Raw genomic sequence first — 20008 nt, forward strand, 5'->3', positions numbered from 1 at the left:
CCACTGTCATCTTCACTCAGAGGGTCTAATTTGTCCTCTGCAGGTTCTACAGCTGTCAGTCTGAATTCAGTGAGCTCTTACTAGCTTGGGTCAGTTGTTTCTGTGGGTTTCCTCATTATGCTCTTGATCCCTTTGTACATATTGTTGCTCCCCCCTCTCTGGATTCTTGGAGCTTGACCCAGTAGTTAGTTGTGGATTTCTGCATCTGCTTCCATCAGTTACTGGATGAAGATTTGACAATTAAGTTGATCCTCAATCTGATTACAGGGGAAGGTCAGTTCAGTGCCCCTCTCCACTATTGCTAAGAGTGTTATCTGGGGTCATCCTTGTGTATTCTTGAGAATTTCCCTAGTGCCAGGTCTCTTGCTAACCCCAAAATGTTTCTTTCTATCAAGATATTTCTTTCCTTGCTCTCCCTCTCTGTTCTTCCCCCAACTTGACCTTCTCATTCTCTCATGTTCTCCTCTCCACTTCCCTTCCCTCATCCCCTCTCCCCTTTTACCCTCCCCCTTTACTCCCATGCTCTCAGTTTACTCGGGAGATCTTGTCTATTTTACTTTCTTAGGGTCTTCTTTGTTACCTAGCTTTTCTTGGTTTGTAGACTGTAATCTGATAATCCTTTGCTTCATACCTAATATCCACTTATGAGTGAGTACATACCATATATGTTTTTTTGGGTCTGGGTTACCTCACTCAGGATAGTTTTTTCTACTTCCATCTATTTGCCTGTAAATTTCAAGATGTCATTGTTTTTTGCCACTGAGTAGTACTCCATTGTGTAAATGTACCACATTTTCTTTATCCATTCTTTGACTGAGGGGCATCTAGGTTGTTTCCAGGTTTTGGTAGATTGATTCCTAATTTTCTGAGAAACCGCCATATTGATTTCCAAAAACGACTGTACAAGCTTGCACTCCCACCAGCCGTGGAGGAGTGTTCCCCTTACTCCACATCCTCTTCAGCATAAGCTATCATCAGTGTTTTTTGATCTTAGCCATTCTGGCAGGTATAAGATAGTATCTAAGAGTTGTTTTGATTTGCATTTCTCTGATGGCTAAGCATGTTGAGCAAATCCTTAAATGTCTTTCAGCCATTTGAGTTTCTTTTGAGAATTCTCTGTTTAAATCTATATCCCATTTTTTAATTGGATTATTTGGTATTTTGGTGTTCAGTTTCAAGAGTTCTTTGTATATTTCGGAGATCAGCCCTCTGTCAGATGTGGAGTTGAAGATCTCTCCCCATTCTGTAGGCTGTTGTTTTGTCTTGTTGACTGTGTCCATTGACTTACAGAAGCAACTCAATTTCAGGAGGTCCCCTTTATTAATTGTTGCTCTCAGTGTCTATGCTACTAGTAGTTATATTTAGGAAGTGTTCTCCTGTGCTCATGCATTCAAGGCTACTTCCCACTTTCTCTTCTCTTAGGTTCAGTGTGGTTGGATTTATATTGAGGTCTTTGATCCATTTGAACTTGAGTTTTATGCATGGTGATAGATATGGACCTATTTTTATTTTTCTACAGGTCAACCTCCCAGCACCATTTTCTAAAAATGCTTTCTTTTTTCCATTGTATAATTTTAGCTTCTTCATCAAAAATCAGGTATTCATAGGTGTGTGAATTAATATCAGGGTCTTCGATTCAATTCCATTGGTCCACCTGTCTGTTTTTATGCCAATACCAAGCTGTTATAGCTCTATAATAGAGCTTGAAGTAAGGGATGGTGATGTCCCCAGAAGTTCCTTTATTGTAACTTGTTTTAGCTATCCTGGGTTTTTTGTTTTTCCAAATGAAGTTGAGTATTGTTCTTTCTAGGTCGGTGAAGAATTGTGCTGGGATTTTGATGGGGATTGCATTGAATCTGTAGATTGCTTTTGGTGAGATTGCCATTTTTACTATGTTAATCCTACCTCTCCAAGAGCATGGGAGATAGTTCCATTTTCTAGTATCTTCTTTAATTTTGTTCTTCAAAAACTTAAAGTTCTTGTCATACAGGTCTTTCACTTGTTTGGTTAGAGTTACCCCAAAATAGTTTATGCTATTTGTGGCTATTGTAAAGGGTAATGCTTCTCTGATTTCTTTCTCAGCCTGTTTATCATCTGTATATAGGAGGGCTACTGATTTTTTTTTAGTTAATCTTGTATCCTGCCACATTACTGAAGTTGTTTAACAGTTATAGGAGTTCTCTTGGGGTCATTTATGTATACTATAATATTATTAGCAAATAACAAAAGTTTTACTTCTTCCTTTATAATTTATATCCCCATGATCTCTTTTTATTGTCTTATTCTCTAGTTAAAACTTAGAGTACTATATTGAATAGATATATATAGAGATATATAGAGAGAACAGCCTTGTCTTGTTCCTGATTTTAGTGGAATCCCTTTGAGTTTCTCTCCATTTAGTTTGATATTGGCTGTTGGCTTGCTGTATATTGCCTTTATTATGTTTAGGTATGTTCCTTTTATCCCTGAAGGAGTGCTTTTATCCTGAAGGAGTGCTGGGTTTTGTCAAAGACTTATCAGCATCTAATGAGATGATCATGTGGGTTTTTTTTTCTTTCAATTTGTTTATATGATGGATTACATTTTTTTGTTGTTGAACCAACCATCCATGCATCTCTGGGATAAAGCCTACTTGATCATGGTGGATGATTTTTTTATGTGTTCTTAGATTCAGTTTGCCAATATTTTATTGAGCTTTTTGCATCAATATTCATGAGGGAAATTGGTTTGTAATTACCTTTCTTAGTTGAGTCTTTGTGTGGTTTGGGTATCAGGTAATTGTAGCCTTGTAAAAAGTTTGGCAGTGTTCTTTCTGTTTATATTGTGTGGAACAAGAACAATTTTTTTTTCAAGACAGGGTTTCTCTGTGTAGCTTTTGGAGCCTATCCTGGCACTCACTCTGTAGGCCAGTCTGGCCTTGAACTCACAAAAATCCGCATGCCTCTGCCTCCCAAGCACTGGGATTAAAGGCATGTGCCACCAACACAATTTGAAGAGTATTGATATTAGCTCTTCTTTGAAGTTCTGGTAGAATTCTGCACTGAAACCATCTGGCCCTGGGCTTTTTTTGGTTGGGAGACGTTTCATGACTGTTTCTGTTTCAATAGGGGTTATAGGTCTATTTAATTTGTTTATATTATTGATTTAATTTTGGTATATGGTACTCATCCAGAAAATTGTCCATTTTCTTTAAACTTTACAATTTTGTGGAGTACAAGTTTTTGAAGTATGACCTCATGAGTCTCTGGATTTCCTCAGTGTCCGTTGTTGTGTCCCTCTTTTCATTTCTGATTTTGTTAATTCGGATACTCTCTCTCTGCCTTTTGGTTAGTTTGAATAAAGATTTGTCTATCTTGTTGATTTTTCTCTTTATCTTATTGATTCTTTTTATTGTTTTCTTTGTTTCTATTTTATTGGTTTCAGCCCTCAATTTGATTATTTCCAGCTGTCTACTACTCCTGGGTGAGTTTGCTTCTTTGTGTTCTATAGCTTTCAGTTGTTCTGCTAAGTTGCTAGTGTGAGATTTCTCCAGGTTCTTTATGTTGGCACTTAATGCTATGAACTTTCCTCTTAGCACTGTTTTCATGGTGTCCCATAAGTTGTGGGTGTGGTGCTATCATTTTCATTGAATTTTAGGAAGTCTTTAATTTCTTTCTTTATTTCTTCCTTGACCCAGTGGTGATTCAGTTGAACATTGTTCAATTTCCGTGAATTTCTGATCTTTCTGCAATTAGTGCTGTTGCTAAATTCTAACTTTAAGCCATCCATGCTGATCTAATAAGATACAGGATATTATTTCAATTTTTTTTGTATCTGTTGAGATTTGCTTTGTTACCGAGTATGTGCTCAATTTTAGAGACGGTTCCATGGGGTGCTGAGAAGAAATTATATTCTTTTGTATTTGGGTGAAATGAGCTATAGATATCTGTTAGGCCTATTTGAATCATAACGTCTGTTAGTTCCCTTATTTCTCTGCTAAGTTTCTGTCTGGCAGACCTGTCCAGTGCTGAAAGTGGGGTGTTAAAGTCTCCCACTGTTCGTGTATGGGACTTGATATGTGATTTAAGCCTTAGTAATGTGTCTTTTACAAATGTGGGTGTCCTTTTTGGGGGCATACATGTTCAGAATTGAGACTTCATCTTGATGGATTTTCCTTCAACAAATATGAAATGTCCTTCTTCATCTCTTTTGATTACTTTTAGTTTGAAGTAAAAGTCTATTTTGTTACATATTAGGATAGCTATACCAGCTTGTTTCTTAGGTCCATTTTATTAGAAAATCTTTTCCCAACCATTTACTCTGAGGTAATGTCTGTCTTTGAAGTTGTGGTGTGTTTCTTGAATGCAGCAGCAGGATGGAGTCTGTTTCTGTATCCATTCTGTTAGTTTGTGTCTTTTTATAGGCGAATTGAGTTCATTGATATCAATGGATATTAATGACCTATGATTGCTAGTTCCTGTTATTTTTGTTGGTGGTAGTGGTATTGTGTGCCAATTTCCCTTCTTTGGGATTTGCTAGTGTGGGTTATCTTTTACCTGTGTTTTTGTAGGTGTAGCTGACTTCCTTGGGTTTGAGGTTTCCTTCTAGTATTTTCTGGAGGGCTGGATTTGTGGACATGTATTGTTTAAAGCTGGTTTTGTCATGGAATATCTTGTTTTCTCCATCTATGGTGACTTAGTACAGTAGTCTGGTCTGGCATCCATGATCTCTTAGTGTCTGCATAATGCTTGTCTAGGACCTTCTGGCTTTCATAGTTTCCATTGAGAAGTCGGATGTAATTCTGATATATCTGCCTTTATATGTTACTTGGACTTTTAACTTTGTACCTCTTAATTTTCATATTTTATTATGTATGTTTAATGTTTTGATTATTATGTGGAGAGGGAACTTTTTTTGGTTCAGTCTATTTGGTGTTCTATAAGCTTCTTGTACTTTCATAGATAGGTATGTCATTTTTAAGGTTGGGAAAGTTTTCTTCTATGATTTTGTTGCGTATATTTTCTGTGCCTTTGAGCCGGTCTTATTCTTTCTCTATTCTTATTATTCTTAGGTTCAGTCTTTCCATGGTATCCGTATTTCCTAGATATTTTGTGTTAAGAATTTTTTGGATTTAACATTTTCTTTGGCCAATGAATCTATTTCCTCTATCGTATCTTCGGTGCCTGAAATTCTCCCTTCCATCTCTTGTATTCTGTTGTTTATGCTTTCATCTGTAATTCCTGATTGTTTACCCAGATTTTCCATTTCCAGAATTCCCTCAGTTTGTGTTTTCTTTATTGCCTCTATTTCAGTTTTTAAGTCTTGAACCATTTCCTTCACCTGTTTGATTGCTTTTTTCTTGGTTTTCTTTAGGGATTTGTTGATTTCTTCCAATTTTTTGTTTGTCTTTTCCTCCATTTCTTTAAGGGAATTTTTCATATCCTCTTTAAGGGCCTTAATCACCTTCATAAAGTTATTTTAGGTCATTTTCTTCTGCTTCATCTGTGTTAGGATGTTCAGGTCTTGTTGTTGTAGAGCCACTAGTTTCAGGTGGTACTGTCTTGCTTTTTATGTTGTTGAGTATATTCTGCCCATCGCTTCCTCCAGTCAGTACAGGGGCAGCCTGTGCTTCTGGAGTTCCTCTTCCTCCAGTTGCAGCTGGGCCCTGTAGCTCCATTGATCACTCCCCCAGGTGCAGGCAGGGCAGAGCCTCTGGCAATCACTCCTCCAGGTGCAAGTGGGCCCAAAGCAGCAGTGGTGGCTGATGCCGCAGGCTATCTCATACAGAGAATGGCCCTGGATACTGGCTGAAACACTGATGCTCTTTCCCAGGGTTATTTCTTTTCTTTTTTGAAACACTTTTTTATTATATATTTAAATTAGAAACAAGCTTGTTTCTCATGTCAGTTCCAGCTCCCTCTCCCTCCCCTCCACTACTGCTCCCCCTCCACCAGCCCCACCCAATCCCCACTCCATTCCCCAAGGAGGGTAAAGCTCTTCATGGGGGATCTCCAGAGTCTGTCATTTCATTCTGGGGAGAACCCAGGTCCTCCCCCAAGTGTCCAGATTGAGAGAGCATCCCTCATTGTGGGATGGGCACCCAAAGTCCATTTGTGTAAGAGGGATAAATACTGATCTACTACCCAAAGCACCATAGATTGCCTAGGTCTCCTCACTGATACCCACATTCAGGGGGCCTGGATCAGTCCCATGCTGGCCTGTCAGCCATAGGTCTGGGGTCCAAGATCTCCCCCTTGTTCAGGTCAGCTGTTTCTCTGGGTTTCACTAGCCCAGTCTTGACCCCTTTGGTCATCATTCCTCCCTCTCTGTCACTGGGTTCCAGGAGTTCAGTTTAGTGTTTAGCTGTGGTTGTTTGCCTCTGCTTCTGTCTGTTGCTGGATGGAGGTCCTAGGATGTTATATAAGATAGTCATCAATATCATTATCAGGGAGGGGCATTTAAGGTAGTCTCTCCACTATTGCTTAGTTTGCCAGTTGGTGTCATCCTTGTAGATCTCCCCTCAAACCTAGAATGACCCCCTCTATTATGGTATCTCTCATCCTGCTCTCTATTCTTCCCCCAACTCAACTTTCCTGCTCCCCCATGTTCTCCCCTCCCATCCTCTTCTCCCCCTCTCTTTTTCCTGGCTCCCTCTCCTCTCCCCCCATGCTCCCAATCTGCTCAGAAGATCTTGCCTCATTCCACCTTTTCTGGGGTACCATTCATATCTCTCTCAGGGTCCTTCCTGTTTCCCAGACTCTCTGGCAGTGGGATTGTAGGCTGACACTCCTCTGATCCATGTCTAAAATCCACAAATGAGTGAGTACATACCATGCTTGTCTTTTTGTGACTGGGTTATCTAACTCAGGATGGTTTCTTCTAGTGCCATCCATTTGCCTCCAAATTTCAAAATTCCATTTTTTTTTTCTGCTGAGTAGTACTCCATTGTGTAAATGTACCACATTTTCTCTATCCACTCTTCAGTTGAGGGGAATCTAGGTTGCTTTCAGGTTCTGGCTATTCACAGGGTTATTTCTTCACATAGCTTCTAGAAGTCACTGCTGTCAATGTTTTTGGGTGACTTGCTGCTCCCCCTGCTAGCTTGCCTCCAGTGTTCCCCTAGGCCAGGATGCTTGCCTCTGACTATCCCCTGGGCCAGGACACTCGCCTTTCACCAAGCAGACTTCTAAATAGGATTGTGTAAATAAAAGGAACCAGTGTAAATCACACAGCTGGTCCCGGTCTCCATCTTCAACCAAAAGCTCTAACCAGAGGTACCTCCCCTGATAGTAATAATGGAAAATATTGTCTCTAAAAATAGGAAGTAGGCATAATTTTTCTTTGTAATGGAAATCTGAAGCAAGCAAATCTTAAAAGGAAAAACAATTTTAGCCTTCATTTAAGTTCTTTATATAAAAGCAACATAAAGTACTAGAAACTAAATTGTAGAATATTGCAAAGTGTTTGTAGAAGGGAGCTACTGAAAATAAAAAGGGAAGGGAAAAGACCTTAAACATAAATCAAGAAGTCTGCCTCAACTGTACAAATCTGTGACCCACTGTTAGTGAAGAATTCTCACAGACCTTGTTTTGATAATGTTTTTGTGTGTATATTGCTGAAATAACTTAGAACTATAGTTGTACATTTTTCATGCTTATAGCTCACATCTGTGAGTTTTGCATGTTAAATACAAATAGAAGCCATTCGATTACTAGAGTCAACCTAAAGACATTTATTAAGTGTGGTGTTCTTACAAAACCTAATCACCAGTGTTGAATTTTGTAGTGGAAAACTGGATATTTATCTTGTTATTTTTAAAGGCTCATGAGTCATACTCTCCATTATCAGAGTTGCTATTTTTTACTATAATACAATATTTTAACATGTCAGAATAATATAACAGTATATTCCTAAAATTTAATAAATTCCACTTAATTTATTATAATATTTATTGATAATTAATGGGTGGGATATTTTTGGTTTTAGGGGTTTCGTTAGATGATTTTGGCCTTTTGAAACAGGGTCTTACTCTGTAGCCTAGACTAGCTTAGAGCCAGACATCCTGCAGAGTGCTAGATTGCTTTATTCCCCTAGTGCTGGATACTAGGCCTGAACTATGCTCGGTGCTAATTAGCTGCTTATGCCTGATGTATGTGAAAGCACTAGGCAGTCTATCTGCTGGCAGTAGGAACACAATGCCAACCTGTCTCATTCCCACTGTAGCTCCTTCACACTAACTGTTCCCTCCACCTGACCCGTTCCCACATCCATCCCGTTTGATCCCCCACTTCAGTAAAGTCTTTGTTCAGATATCCCCTCCTCTGAGAGTCTTTCCTGACCACCATGTCTAAGCCAGAAGCTCCATTGTTCTCAGTCTTCTCTCTATTTTGCTTCCTAACACTTTTACTCCTGACATACACATAAGTGGGTACTTAGTCTGTCTCTCCATCCCCTTCATGAATGCAACACCATTAGAAAAGGATGTTGTTTGACTTGCTCATCACCGTATCTGCAGATCCTAGGCAGTGCTTGGCACACAGTGGGCATTCACTGTTTTACTAAATGGATGAATTCCGAGGCAGGCTCTTTAGAGTTTGGCTTCCTTTTATTTCAGTGTGATCCACAGTGGCATTTATGTCACAGCTTTTCTTTGCTTGAACCACAGTGAACCTCCCACACAGTGCTATGCCATGGCCTTCAGGTGGCAGCTCCACAAGCTCTGACACACAGCAGCAATGCTATGCTGAAAAGGGTCCTCCACACAGCCCAGCTGCACCTGTGTGACTTCAGGTCAGTTTAGAAGTTAGTCAGAGCTGTATGAGCAGCACTTAGTAAAGGCACTCTTACTTTATGCCGCACAACGTAAAACAGCCATTATACAAATAGTTGGTGTTTGTATGTAACTCAAAAATGCTTAGCTTTGTATAGAACTCAAAAAAGCTTCAACTCTGCAATTCATATGAGAGGAATTTTCAGGCAAGGAATTATGAATGGTTGGTCATAGCCAGAGTCTAACACCACATTTTACTGACTTCAGTACAGACAGGCTGAATGAAGGCTTTAGAGAGAAAACTTGTTCTCAAAATATCCGTGTTATCCTCTCTCTTGCACAGGAGCAGACCTGCCACTCAGCCTTCCCAAAGGTGCTTACTCCTCCATGCCACTTAACACTGTATATGATTCTGTCCCATAAGTGGTCTAAATAAGAAGAAATAGAGCACTGTCTGCCGTGCTTTTTAAACTATGTATGTAGGTCAGCACCACCTGTTTCTTCATTCAGATGGAAAAATGAGATAAAGTACGCTGAAAATTATTTGATATTTTTATGGAAATGACTGGAATTTGTTTAGTATATTATTTTCACTAGGGTTGTGTAACACTGACTCTGAAATTTTAAAGTAGAAATACACTTTTAAGTGTCTAAAGCAGAGAGAATCTATTAATAAAAAGTTATTAATAGAGTGTAACAGTCAAAAAGAGAATGAAAGAATAAAGTTATTGAGAAAAACTCTGAGGGCTGTTTTCTCCCCTTCCTGGATTTTCTTCTTGATAATTGTTTTTGCTTGGATGGAGGAAGGATTTGGGTTCCTATTCATGGCAGGTGTGTGGCCATCCTTGCTACAGTCTTCTCTTACCTCTCTGTGTTCGTAGCCTGCTGCTCTCCAAACCCATCTATTCCTTTGTTCTTGTTGGGCAACACTGTTTTCTCCAGGGTTTACTAGCACTCTCTGGAGCATTGAGTGCTCTAGACTTCTCAATCTCCTCCATTAATAAAATTCTGAGCATCCACTGAAAAACTGTGGTGGTCTAGACATTCAAGAAGCAGGGGTCTCCTGATTTCAAAACTTGTGGCTGAGTGAGCTCTTCATGTCTTCATTACTGTCATATGTACATATGGCTTATCATCCTTCAAAATCAATCCAGTGACACACCAACTTTAGGTATTTTAGGTAGCTTAAAAGAAATGTGTCTGGTAAAACTTGGCTTTCTTTGTTGAATTTCAAAATTGTTTGAATTAGTAGCAGGCATTTCCATTCAAGCTAGACCAGAACCACAGATCAAACATCAAATAAACACTTTCCCATGTGATAAACGTGGGGAAAATTCTTGCCCTCAACAAGTTAATAATCTATTTTCTGTTTAGAATTTATATTATAATAAATAATATATCACCTTTTATTTGATAAAAAGTCATAATCTTGACTTTCCTTGGTTTTAGAGCCCTTTGTCATGGATAAAAGGCTTGAAGTGGGGGGAGTATGTAGGTTCCCCCAGTGCTCCTGTGCCTGTGGTCTGCTTCAGCCAGCCCCATGGAGAAAGATTTGGTTCACTCCAAGCACTGCCTACCAGAGCCATCTGTGGTTTATCCCGAAACTTCTGTCTTCTGATGACCTACAGCAAAGAGCAAGGTAAAGTGAACCATAGTGAGGACCAGTCTGGGCATCTTTTATGTGATTTAACTGTCACCAGCTCAGCTGTGCTGCTGCCTTGCTTGACTTCTAAAGGTGCACAGTCTTTGGTAAAAACCTCTACTCAGAATTGTTTTGTTTTGTTTTTCTCTCGCTTTTTGAGACAGGATTTCTCTGTTTTGCCCTGGCTATCCTGGAACTTGCTTTGTAGACCAAGCTGGTCTCGAACTCAGAGACCCACCTGTCTTCACCTCCCAAGTGCTGGGATTAAAGTCGTGTACTGCCATGACTGGCTGAATTGTGTTTACTTAATGTAGGATAAGCATTGAAATGTAGTACATTGAAAAAAAGGGATTAAATGCAGTGTTATTTAAAATGAAAGGAGTTTGAGGGAGTTGAGAAGAAATGCCTGTGCTCACTGATAGAAATATGCATATTCAATCTCTCAATCCCCAGGATGGACAGATGTGTTTAACAGGTAGATCCAGTGCCTCAGAAGATGTAAGTGGGTTTACACACACAAATGGGAGTAATAAGTATAAACAGATGTTCTGAAAAGCAGCTCTTCTGGTTCCCACCTCCAGCTCAGGGGCATTGAAATGTGGTGTGGGTCATTTCTGAATTCAAAATGTCATCCAAACACTGGAGAACTGAGGACATCCCTCTTTCCTTCCTGATAACATTCTCCAGTACAGAGGCTCTTCTGCTTGACCTAAGCGTGAACATGAATAGCTGAGGACTCTCACATTTATGTGAAGTTGCTGAACACTAACCTATGTCCTATGGTTCTCCTTTAAGCTTCCTTTGTCAGCACCCTTATCACTCAGCATTATGGAATCTAAATGTGTCCCATGTAATTCTCAACCTAGTGTATGTTTGTCACTGAATCCCAGGCCCTTGTTGTGCCTCAAGAGCTGTGTTCATCCTGTAACTTCTCCTTAGAGTGGGCTTGGGATTGGTCAATCTAGGTGTGTGCACAGAAGTACTTACACTGTAGCCTCTGGAAGCACAGTTCCTTAGTTTGTATTCAAGCTCTGCTATTAACTACCAGTGTGGCCCTGGTAAAGTTACCTGAGGCTTCCAGATCCTGGCTTTAGATCTATATAAATAGGAATGCCAAATATCTTCCCTCCTTGGGTGAATTATTATGAAGACTCAAAATGATGTATGAGAATGATTAGCATAGAGCTTGGATCATTGTAAGTGTTAATACTTAAAAGAATCTATTAGGCTTTAACCCTCCTGGTTCAGGAATTGTCAGTATTCGCTGCTTTTACCTAAATATAACAGTCACAGAAGCATTGAAGAAGGCATTGATTGACAACTGACTACCTTGCAGATGGGTGTTAAGAGTCCTAGTTGCAGCTGGACATGTTGAGTGCTAATATGTAAAATACCATGCTTTGTGTGGTTTTCTATCTTAATAGACAGCTGCATGAGATGTGCCTAATGATCTTAAGACCAGTGTAGACCACTGTTTTGGGAAATGTGCCTCAGAACTGACTGAAGGCTTTATTATCAAGTACACTCTCTGTCCCATTCATAGTATGTCATGAACCTCTAGGGCTTGAGTCCAGACCTACATGTGTCCAAATTTCAGTTTTCTCACAAACTCCTGCTCATTATTTTAGATAACATTTCTTTCTGTAGCTCTGAGTCAAGTAAATTCCAGTGAGAACACCTCCAGTGAAAAAGAATCCCACTCTTAGGTCCTATCAGCTAGATGCACTGAAGGTTCTCAGACCTGTGGCACATGGCTCTCCCAGTGGCTCTTATGTAGAGGAGCTTATATTTTGTGATCTCAGTTCTTTTGTTGTGAAAATGATGCCTACATTTGGCTGTCTAAAGAAAAAGTCTGTGGATTGTATTTTCAATGTGCTGCTCATTCATTTAAGAACTATTTGTTTGTTCATCCATGTGCTGTGTGTCCTGGCGGGTTCTGGAATAAATAAAGCACATTCTCCTGAAAACTCTGTGTTAGTTTAAGCATTGCATGTTTCAAGGACAGTCATACCTCAGTCTTCCTCAGTTTATTGTAATGGCATATGTGTAGACAACAGAAAGTCCCAAGAAAACACAAAATGTCCAAGTCTTTATGCCATAAGGGCATAATGCTGCACTATTAAAAACAGAGAAAAGACCAAAACTCTCTTGAGTGGTAATCTGCTATGTCAGATCCTACAGCTGACCAGCACAAATCCCTTGCTTCTCTCCAGCAGAGTTCACTTTCCACTGTTATTTAGCAAGTATTTAGTTCATGTTTCATTTTTAAAGAAAAAGAGTCTCAGAGCATGAACAGAGTAACACACTATTAGTGTTGTCTTTAATTTATCTGAAAAGATAATTCTACCCTGTGGATCTTACTATTATTAAAGGAGTGAAACCAAGATTATTCTATCTTGGAAAGATAAGGATGATATTGCCTGAAAGGAGTATATATTCTGCTATATAAATGTCAGCCTTAAGCTTGCAACTATCTGAGCTGTTATATGATACTATGGTGACTAGATACTTGATTTCCCCTTCTCTTGAGGTGTGAGAAGCATGAACAATACAGACATTCAGTGGTCTGCTATCCTGAGCTGGGGATATGCTGACAACATCTTACGATTGAAAAGTAAGCAGAGTGAGCCACCAATCAACTTCATACAGAGTTCACAACAGCACCAGGTAAGCTTGGGTGTAAGTTCAGTGTCTTGGGAAGGAATGAAGGAGCCCAGGTGACACTGCTTTACTTAATTCCAGCCCAGTAGCTTCTATTTCCAGTCTTTCTAGATGTCGTAGTCCCTGCTCATCTGATTAGGTCCCACAGTTTGGTTTTTGCCTATTTCTTCTTTGAAAGAGTTGTTGTCATCATGGGGGAAAGCCTAGGCCCTGCCCCAAATGATGTGACAGACTTTGATGATCCCCCATAGAAGACCTCACCCTTTCTATGGAGCAGAAGAGGGATGGGCAGTGGGGACACGGAAGAATGGGAGGGAGAGGGAACTCGGATTGAAATATAAAATAAGATTGTTTCTAATTTAAATTTTAAAAAGGGAAAATTTTTTTTTAAAAAAGAGTTGTCATGAATACTTCTGTGTACCAATCTGAGGCCCAGTGTTTAAACTAAACGAGCTACTTTCATCCTGGATCCATTTGGCTTTGCAACTAGGCCATTTTCTGTGACCATAGTATCATCTTTGTTAACTGGTTTTCCCTAAATAGCCCAGGTATTCAGCATCTGATGAAGCAAGAGGACAATGGGCCTTATCTCCTGGGGTTGTGTTGGGCTCCCAGCTTTGATAGTCACTGACTGCATAATCTTTGGCAGATAACTTGGCCTTTACAAACCAGAGTGTCTTTCATCCTCTTTAAAAATGGGTTTATCCAATTTACATTGATCCCTCAGAAATCTGCTGTAAATGTGCTGCTGATGTTGGTGGCGTACACCTTTAATCCCAGCACTCGGGAGGCAGGCAGATTTCTGTCTACAGGCCCCCTGGTCTACAGAGTGAGTTCCAGGACAACCTCCAAAACAATACAGAAACCCTGTCTTGAAAAAAACAAAACAAACAAACAAAAATTGTCTGCTCTGCCTGTCCTATAGACACATGGTACTGCCATATCCACAACAGACTCTGAATTGAACACACAGCAACCTTCTGTCTCTGTCTTTCCATGAGATAATCTCTGATCATTTTCTAATTTCCCTTCCCTTGACTGTGAAACACCTACCATACCTGTTCATATGTGCTGAAGTGTTCCTAATCCTGGGAGTGGTTGGCAAAAAAATAAAAAATGACTGTGCCAGTGTTATAAACTGAAAAGAAGGCCACTGCCATTTATTACTGGACTTAATCCAGTGCCAGCAGAACCAAGGATAAAAGGACAGTGAAAACAACCTTGTTGAAAATATTAATAACATTTTTTGTTTTTAATCATACTGAAGCATTTTTACAGATAAAAATATGTATCCAACATCAACAAAGTGATGATGAATCATAACAAAGCTGGCAGTGTAACTAAATTTTAAATGACTCTGCAAAATCAGTGAAAGCACAAAAACACGTTGCAGAATGAGTATGTCCCTTGCTGCCTCCTTTATGGAATTGTTATGAATTGCAAGGGGAAAGAAAATAGAGTGGGAGTTAGATGTATAACATATTCCAACATGTTGACAAATACATTTAGGACTAGATGTAGCTCAGTTCTTTGGATGTGGTGCTTGGCATCAACAAGGGAAAACCGTGAGGGCATGAGAACTGAGCCAAACTTTGAATGGTACCTTCATGGTTAGGAATGAAGAACTTTGTACCAAAATAGTAATCCTTCACATTTATCTTTCCTTCTCCTATTTAGCAACATTTACAACTGTTAGAGCAATACCTCTGTTTATTTTTTCACTGCTTTCCCCACAGAAAAACGGAAAGAGAATGCATGAAAGTAAAAAATAGTAGCCCAGCATGGTGGCTTCCAACACTTACAAAGTTTAGATTGGAGGATCTTGAGTTCCTAGCCACCTGGAATACACAATTAGACCCCATTTCAAAACAAAAGACCAGTACTTAGATGTTTGAAGCACTCACATTCACATTCACACTCAAGCTTTGGTCAGGTCTATATTATTTTGTTAAATTTCTAAGAAACAAGTGAGTATAAAATACAAAATTATATACTATTGTTTTTAATACCCTGTATTCTGGAAACAATTGTTAAACATTTTTGCTAAACATTGTTGAAAGTACTATGGCTACATCTGCTTCTGCTCTGATCATATCAAGCAAAATGTTTGTGATCATGTATTTTGGTGAAAAGTTCTCAGAAAGTGAGAACTGTCTCTTAATGTTTTTAACAAATTCTAGTCTTTGGTTTATCCTCTCAAAGGTGACCAGTTGTGCCTGGGTACCTGACAGTTGTCAGCTCTTCACGGGGAGCAAGTGTGGTGTCATCACAGCCTATACCAACAGGCTCACCAACAGCACGGTAAGTCCTGGCTCAATGGCACATGGTTGGACCTTTATGTCATTGAGAAAAGCCTGGATGATGTGAGTGAGGCATCTTTGTGTAAACATAGTATTAGTCCTTCCTTATTTTAGCTCTTAAGAAGTAGAAGTTCACAAACCTAACTCATTAGAATTACGTTTATTAGGAGTGATGAAGAATTTTGAAAATAATCATAAAGGTCTTAGTTTTGCCTCAGAGACACATAATATTTTGAGATATGATCATCTTTGCATTTGGGCTTTTCACGACTATCTTTGAGACAGGGTCAAGTCATGGAATTCCAGGCATAAGCCACCACACAGCTTATTTTTTTCATGACATTTGAATCTTGTCTGTATTCTCAGTATCCATGTGAACTTTCAGAAAGAGTATATATGACATGATTCCAGGCCCTGGAAAATAAATAGAAAATACACATGGCTTATGTCTGCAGTAGCCACTCCTTGATACCAATGTCCTTAGCCCTCTTGAAGGCCTGTAGTTTTTGTGAGAACAGAGACCTGAACTGGGACATTTGGCAGACCTTTACATCCAACAGCACCCTGGGAAGCCTGAAGATAGGAACTGCCCAAGTTCTCATCAGCATCACCATCATAGGCATCAGGAGGAGCATGCAGCCCCACCTATATCTGGTTTCACCCTGGTCTGTGGTGTCTGTTATAAAATGAGACCTCAAGTGTGTCCTTGAGGTTTTCCCCTGGGATCTCATTCTTGCTTTGGAGTTTCTAGCCTCCATCTTCCCCTGTAGTTCTCAGCCTGCTGCTGTGTTTGTATCTCTGGATTTCCAGCTTCACCTAGAACAGGGTTGATGCCCATGATACATGGTACCACTTTAAATTGGCCTGGTGGGCAGCTCCAGCTGATGTAGGAAAGGTGAAAAAACTAGAAATTGACATTAACCAACAAGGGAGCCCCAGATTGGGGAAATCAAGAGCAGATTAGAGCCAAGAGTAGGTGACTCACAGAAAATCACCTAGGATAGAATAAATCTGGAGAATTCTCACAGGAAGCTGAACATACACAGGGGTGGTCTTGGTTACCTCATGAGTGGATCCCAGCTGGGGGTGCAGACAGGGGACAAGATGCCTCATGCAGGGGCAGGGAGGGACACCTAGGAGATGCCACCCTGGGAACCTGGAGCTGCTTTCTCAGCAGGAGAGAGCCAGCCCCCATATCTATATTCTTGAGTGGGAAATTATTTTTAAAAAAAGCAGCCATTGCCATGTGGCCTTCAGACATAATTGATTTTTGAAATTCCATCTGTAGCCATTGAGAAGGGACACAGCATTGGAATCTGTCAAACTAAGGAAAGGAACAAAACTGTTATGGCGTTATATATAACTTGAAAACAGGTTTAAATATCAGAAAATATGAAGTACTCATTTCAATAATGATAACTGTATGGAGTTTGTATAGCAATATTACAAACTTTAAAAATACATGTGCCTTTAACAAAGACTGAACAAGAACAAATAAAAATAAAAGGCAGTGCAAGTTACTAAAATTGAGCAATTTAAATTGTTATAATTCTTTATTAACTTTTATCACTTAAAAAGTTCAATAGGATTGAAAAATGATCATATAAGAAGAAAGCCTGAGATATATTTTTAATTTTGAGATACTACAGAATATTTTATGTAGGGTTTAATCTCAGACTTTGCTTAATATTCAAATTCTAGCCTTCAGAAATCGAAATGGAGAGTCAGATGCATCTCTATGGACACACAGAAGAGATAACCAGCTTATGTGTCTGCAAACCATATAGTGTGATGATAAGTGTAAGCAGAGATGGGACCTGCATCGTGTGGGACCTAAACAGGTACAAAAGTCTCTCATCGAGACATGGCTGCTTGAAATGCTTTGTACTTTACAGTATATAGTAAATACACTAAAGTCATGCCACTGTGTTGTCAATTTAAACATGAGACGCATGCTCATAGGTAGAGAGACTGGTGAAAGTCAGAAGTCAGATGCCTCAGAATAGGAGTTACTCAGACTGTAATCCTGTGTGTGACTATATGTGTGAATTCATGTCATTTTATTTTAGACTATGCTATGTACAAAGTCTGGCAGGACACAAAAGCCCTGTGACAGCTGTCTCTGCCAGTGAAACATCAGGTGACATTGCTACTGTGTGTGACTCAGGTGAGTTATCCCCAGCCAAAGCCTAGGGCTGCCCATTTCCTGGCTAGGGCTTCTCTCAGCTCCCTTCAGTATAAGCACTTTGGCCATAGCATGGAAGTATATTAAAATGTGAGGTCGTACGCTGACTTCTCCTTAAGCAGAAGTTAAAATTTTCCTGATGTAAGAATTTGTTTGAGTGCACTCTACCTTCTGTCTCACCATGGGAGAACTGGGCTTAGTGTTACAACTGTCATGGTCAGAATTTCATTACCTGCTACTAAGATAAAGCACACAACAAAAGGACTTCTTTGGCTCAGCTCCAGTGGGAGAGAAGTCAGGGTGGCAGGAGCTTGGAACAGCCACAGTCAGGAGCAGAGAGTTAATGCACACAAAGCTCGCCTTCTCCATTTCATACAGTCCAAGATCCATAAATTGGGGAATGGTCTTGCCTACAATTAAGACATGTCTTCCTACATTTATTAACTTTATTAAGACAATACCTCACAGACATTCTAAAGAATTCCTCACAGGTATACCAGGCTAGGTGTTAAGTTAACTTTACCCACTGAGTACCTCATCCACTCGGCCATCTCTCCAGCCCTTACTCTATAGTCTTGGAAAAGAAAAACTTAGTTTAGTTCAGTGTTAATAAATAAAATTCTACAGTAGATATTCTGAGGAATAAGGTTTTGTTTTAAGAATTAATTTACCTTTTTAAAACTACATATCATTTTTACTGCAACATTTTTTCTCTTTTGAAAGTCACTTTTGGGACCTGGCACTGTTGGCGCACACCTTTAATCCCAGCACTCAGGAGGCAGAGGCAGGCAGATCTCTGTGAGTTCGAGGCCAGCCTGATCTACAGAGCGAGTTCCAGACAGCCTCTAAAACATACAGAGAAACCCTGTCTCAAAAAAAAAAAAAAAAAAAAAGAAAAGAAAAGAAAAGAAAGAAAGTCACTTTTGGTTTATTCATTCATTCATTTTTAGGTAGGGTCTTTATATGTAACACAAGCTAACCAAAAACTCATGATCCTCTTACCTCCCAAATTGCTCAGATTGTAGGTATATGTCACCATCATTGGCTGAAGCCATTTCTGTGCTGGGGGAAGGGTGCTACTCCCCCATGCTTCTGTGTGTGTAGACCAGGGGTTGACTTTCAATATCTTTATTGTTCTTTGTCTTATGTTTTGAGAGAGGGTCTCTCAGTTTCCAAGGATCTACTGGGTCTGCCTCCCCAACACTGGGGTTACATGCATGAACCACCATATCTGGCTGTTAAGTAGGTGCTAGGGATCTGGACTCAGCCCCTTAGGCTTATACGACAAGCACTTGACCCACTGAGTCGTCTCCCAGCTCCCCTAAGTAGCTTCTTTCTGATGGTTTCACAGAATATTTCTCTCTTTTGGAGAAATTCTAGGCACCTTCAAACATGATTGAGATTTGTGGGCCCACACAGGAAATGTAGTCACACAAAGATCCCTGATTCATTTCCCTTATTGCAGTTTCACTTCGTCATTGGTCAGTGCCCACCCAGGACTAATCTGTAAGACTGTATGACTCCGTAGTAATTCAGAGCCATTAAACAGGTCTTCCTGTGAACTCCTTCACTGAGTAAGCAAGGGTGGCCCTTATGGGTGCCCTAGAGACCTCATGTGTGGAACCCTCCCCCCATTCTGGTGATCTGTGGAATGATTTGGTGTTTCAGCTGGAGGGGGCAGTGACCTGAGACTCTGGACAGTAAATGGGGACCTCGTTGGACATGTCCACTGCAGAGAGATCATTTGTTCTGTAGCTTTCTCCAACCAGCCTGAGGGAGTATCCATCAATGTCATTGCTGGGGGACTAGAAAATGGAATTGTGAGGTAAGAGAGGATTTGACTCTTTTCTTTCCATCTAATATCTAAGCATATTAATATGTAGGACTTAGAGACTGAAAGTCACCTTGGGGTATAGGTCTTTATTCCTGTTGTGTTTCTAAATAGTAAAACTGGTGCAGTTTAGAAGTATTGTGTTAACTATAAAATAATATAAAATGTTAACCATATAAAAACATACAGAGTTCTTGTTCCCACCTGCAACCCTTGCAGACTCCCCAGGGGCAATGCTGTTCTTTGTAGTAGGGCATCCTGGTAACTCAGCAAACAAATGCTGATGTTTTTCAGTGCTTACAGTTTTAGTTTACATAATTGAATAATGGCTGTTCTTCCCTCTAGGTTATGGAGCACATGGGACTTGAAGCCTGTGAGAGAAATTACATTTCCCAAGTCAAATAAGCCTATCATAAGGTAAGATCTACCACCATCTTTTATTCTTCATAAAATAATTTGTAATTGTATTTTTGTTAGAGAAATATTGTAGCATTTAGACCCAAAGAATATGTGTGTGAAGGCTTTATGAAAAGCCAGCCTCTTACCATGCAGCAAATTTCCTGTTACCAGCAACAACCAACATACTCCTGTCATGTGAAACTGAATAGTTGAAAGTCAGGCTGGCCCTCTGCCAGGAAGC

The 20008-nt window shown here is 39.8% G+C and overlaps 1 protein-coding gene across 4 annotated transcripts in view; it reads left to right on the forward strand.

Annotated features, from left to right (window-relative positions):
* The window catches only part of Lyst (lysosomal trafficking regulator), a 165957-nt gene that overhangs the window by 143129 nt on the left and 2820 nt on the right, over window positions 1-20008 (forward strand). For all 4 annotated transcript variants that reach the window (XM_040755607.1, XM_040755606.1, XM_040755610.1 and 1 more), the window contains 7 exons: window positions 10199-10388; window positions 12922-13058; window positions 15255-15353; window positions 17054-17193; window positions 17422-17519; window positions 19206-19362; window positions 19714-19785. In XM_040755607.1, the coding sequence (XP_040611541.1) occupies window positions 10199-10388; window positions 12922-13058; window positions 15255-15353; window positions 17054-17193; window positions 17422-17519; window positions 19206-19362; window positions 19714-19785 (893 nt within the window). The remainder of the gene's footprint in view (window positions 1-10198; window positions 10389-12921; window positions 13059-15254; window positions 15354-17053; window positions 17194-17421; window positions 17520-19205; window positions 19363-19713; window positions 19786-20008) is intronic.

The sequence above is a fragment of the Mesocricetus auratus genome, unplaced genomic scaffold (assembly GCF_017639785.1).
Source record: "Mesocricetus auratus isolate SY011 unplaced genomic scaffold, BCM_Maur_2.0 Super-Scaffold_100013, whole genome shotgun sequence".
In the NCBI taxonomy this organism is placed as follows: Eukaryota; Metazoa; Chordata; class Mammalia; order Rodentia; family Cricetidae; genus Mesocricetus; species Mesocricetus auratus.